Source organism: Brassica oleracea, chromosome C8, assembly GCF_000695525.1.
Source record: "Brassica oleracea var. oleracea cultivar TO1000 chromosome C8, BOL, whole genome shotgun sequence".
NCBI lineage: Eukaryota > Viridiplantae > Streptophyta > Magnoliopsida > Brassicales > Brassicaceae > Brassica > Brassica oleracea.
Window position 1 is genome coordinate 39,338,877 of NC_027755.1, and position 2,755 is coordinate 39,341,631.

At 37.6% G+C, this 2,755-nt stretch overlaps 1 protein-coding gene across 1 annotated transcript; it reads left to right on the forward strand.

Annotated features, from left to right (window-relative positions):
• The first annotated feature begins 432 nt into the window (after positions 1 to 432).
• Positions 433 to 1,303, forward strand: LOC106310288 (pentatricopeptide repeat-containing protein At1g02370, mitochondrial-like). The gene is made up of 2 exons (XM_013747525.1): positions 433 to 758; positions 859 to 1,303. Exons 1-2 carry the CDS (start codon positions 462 to 464, stop codon positions 1,138 to 1,140), a joined length of 579 nt encoding a protein of 192 aa, XP_013602979.1. The 5' UTR covers positions 433 to 461; the 3' UTR covers positions 1,141 to 1,303.
• The last annotated feature ends 1,452 nt before the right edge of the window (positions 1,304 to 2,755 follow it).

A 2,755-nucleotide genomic window follows, 5' to 3' on the forward strand; every position in this document is an offset into this window, starting at 1 on the left:
CGCAAGTCGCAGGTCGCGCGACACGTAAACGAACATAGTTTTAGTCGCAGATCACAAGTTTAGTCGCATGTCGCAAGTCGCAGGTCGCGCAAGTCGCAGGTCGCGCGACACGTAAACGAACATCGCCTTAATAGAATTGTCACTTGCGTCTGTTTTATCATGTATAAAAAAAATAAGCAAGTGCAAAATAGTTTATCCGTGAATCCAAAAAATAATCCATGTTTCAATGCTTTGACTGTCGAAAGCTTATTCCAGAGTAAAAGAAAAAGAAAAAAAGAAAAGTGACATATGCAGTGTTTGAACTATTCTTTTGACAATATAATCCAAACTTAGACAAACGGGCCGAGCAATAGCGAGAGTTGTGAAAGGCCCAGAATGAGAGGTGAGATGATATATATACGAGAAATAAAATAGGGTTTAGGGTTTGCACAACAAGAAATAATATCTGCAGCATTTCCCTCATGGCTTCTCTTCAGCTCTGGAAGAAAATCGCTGCACCGCTATCTTCGAACGGTCGTATGTGGAAGATGGCTTGCACAACGCCGTTTTCATCTGGCGCTGAGAGCTCTGGTTCGATAAAGCCAGAGAAAGTGAAAGTGGAGAAGATGAAGGTGTTTCAGAAGCTGAAGTCTCTTAGGGTTGAGACCATAGATCTCATCATAAGGGAAGAAGAGAAGAAGGGCGTTTTTGTAGATCAGGAGGATCTTTTCAGGTGGGCCAAACTTCTTAAGAACCACAAGCCTGAAAACTCCCTTGAGGTATGTACGTATGTATGTCTGATGGAATATTAAATTAGAGAAACAAAGTCTGGTTCTTCTGTTTTAAATCAATTTTTTTTTTTATTTGTGTTGTGTGTAGATCTTTAGGTGGATGGATAAAAAGAAGATGGTGTTTTCTCCCTCCCAACTTGAGCTTTTTGTGGATCTTCTGGGCGAGCTTAAAGGAGCAGAAGCGGCTTTAGCCTACTTTGACAAAGTAGAGCCAAATTTCGATGAGATGGACGCTGAAGCCAAAAACCGCCCTGCTTACTTGAAGCTCTTGTATTGGTTCCGGGTTAAAGAAGAGAGTCAGACTTCGGGGGCAAGAACACATGTTCTCAAGTTCCCTAAGTGTGATGATAATTGGAATGTTCTCAAGTGAATTTAGTTCTTTCAAGCTGTTTGGTGTGTGTTTTAAAACTTTTAATGAATGAAGCAGGACTGGAAACAATCATAATAATCTTTTGCTCTGGAAAACTAATTCTTTAAGTTATTGTATCTCTTCTGTTTAGTCCTTATAAATATTAATTTTTCATGTTACAATATCACAACAAATTTGCATCCTTTTTTATATTCTGATGATGCAAATGTTGCCTCGTAATGTTTATAAGCTTCGTTTCATCTATGCCTACCAACTTACAAACACCGCACATTTTAAAACCAACTAAACTACAACTTGACGTTTGTCTGATAACGTTTTAGAATAGTGATCATGCCAATCTTCTCCCACAATACGTTTAGTACATAATCCATGGACGCTAAGGTATTAAGACTAGTAAACATGAAATGAAATACATGTTTCCAACCGGAACCTTAAAATCTAAGGTCCAAAACTGGAGGCTCCAAACGCAAACACACACAAAAAAAAAAAGGTGGAGTAGTTTAGTGAAATAAATAAAGGATATCTGAAAGGGAAAGTTCCTCCTTGGGTTGGTGTTTTTTGAGAAGGCTATCTCAGAAAAGGCGAATCAGGTACCATAGCTTGTACTCTCTTAACTAATTCGTGTTTAACGAAATATGAAGACAACTAGCTGATTTTTTGGCCATTTAGCTGTTCTTTACTCTGTTGGTTTTCTTCATATGGGAGATATTTAAAGTAGAGATAGTTCCATTGCTACTAAGGATTTATAACCATGTGTGTCTTAGTGTGCATGACTAATGACACCATCAAGGAGTTGTCGCTGTCTAAACCAATATATCTTGAGACTTTGCTTTTTTGATGATTACCTTCACCCAAACTCACCTCCCACTCCCTCTGGATGTGGCAGGCGGTGAGCGAGAAATTCCAAAGTATTGAAGAAAAATCTTGATGAGGGATAGGGGTGTCAGTTGGGTTGGACCACACCCAAATGGGTATGCCCAATGGGTATTTGTTTTTTCTGGTCTCAAGACACCCACACCCACATCTAGCCCACACCCTATCTAGCCCATACCCAACCTAACCCAACACCCATATGGCCAACCCAAGCTTTCCCATGATTAGCAACTCTGTTTAAGTCCAATTTAATGTAAAAAAATTATCTCTCAAATCTGCTGAATGTTTAATTTGTATTTGTTTACCTCTAATACAAATATGATGTAAAAAAATGTGGATACAATTTTAAGGTTTTGAACTCATTATGTCTCAAATTCTGAATACAAATTATCTCTCAAATGTGGATACAATTTTAAGGTTTTGATAGCTCTGTTTTATACTTTTATGTAAAAAAAATAATATAATTCTCTGATTTATTGATTCACTTCTTCTCAGCTTCCAGCTTCTCTACTTGTCCTCAGCCTGCAAAAAGGAAAAAAAGAAGGTTCAACATCTACGGTTCAAGCTACTAAAGCAACACATACACAAAAGAAGACACATGAAAGCATACGATTGTTGTATGTAGATAAAAGTTAAAAAAGAAGCTCATGAAACCTGAATATCTCTAACTCGTTTCTGAAATATGAAACTTTTTTATTTTTTGATTCTCAGCCTACAGAGAAACATTGACCACTTAAACTTA

Bases quoted from the DNA above. Each gene is read 5' to 3' on its own strand.
- LOC106310288 (XM_013747525.1), top strand. From the start codon at position 462: ATGGCTTCTCTTCAGCTCTGGAAGAAAATCGCTGCACCGCTATCTTCG. The intron at 759-858 runs GTATGTACGTAT...TGTTGTGTGTAG, and splicing joins AGCCTGAAAACTCCCTTGAG to ATCTTTAGGTGGATGGATAA.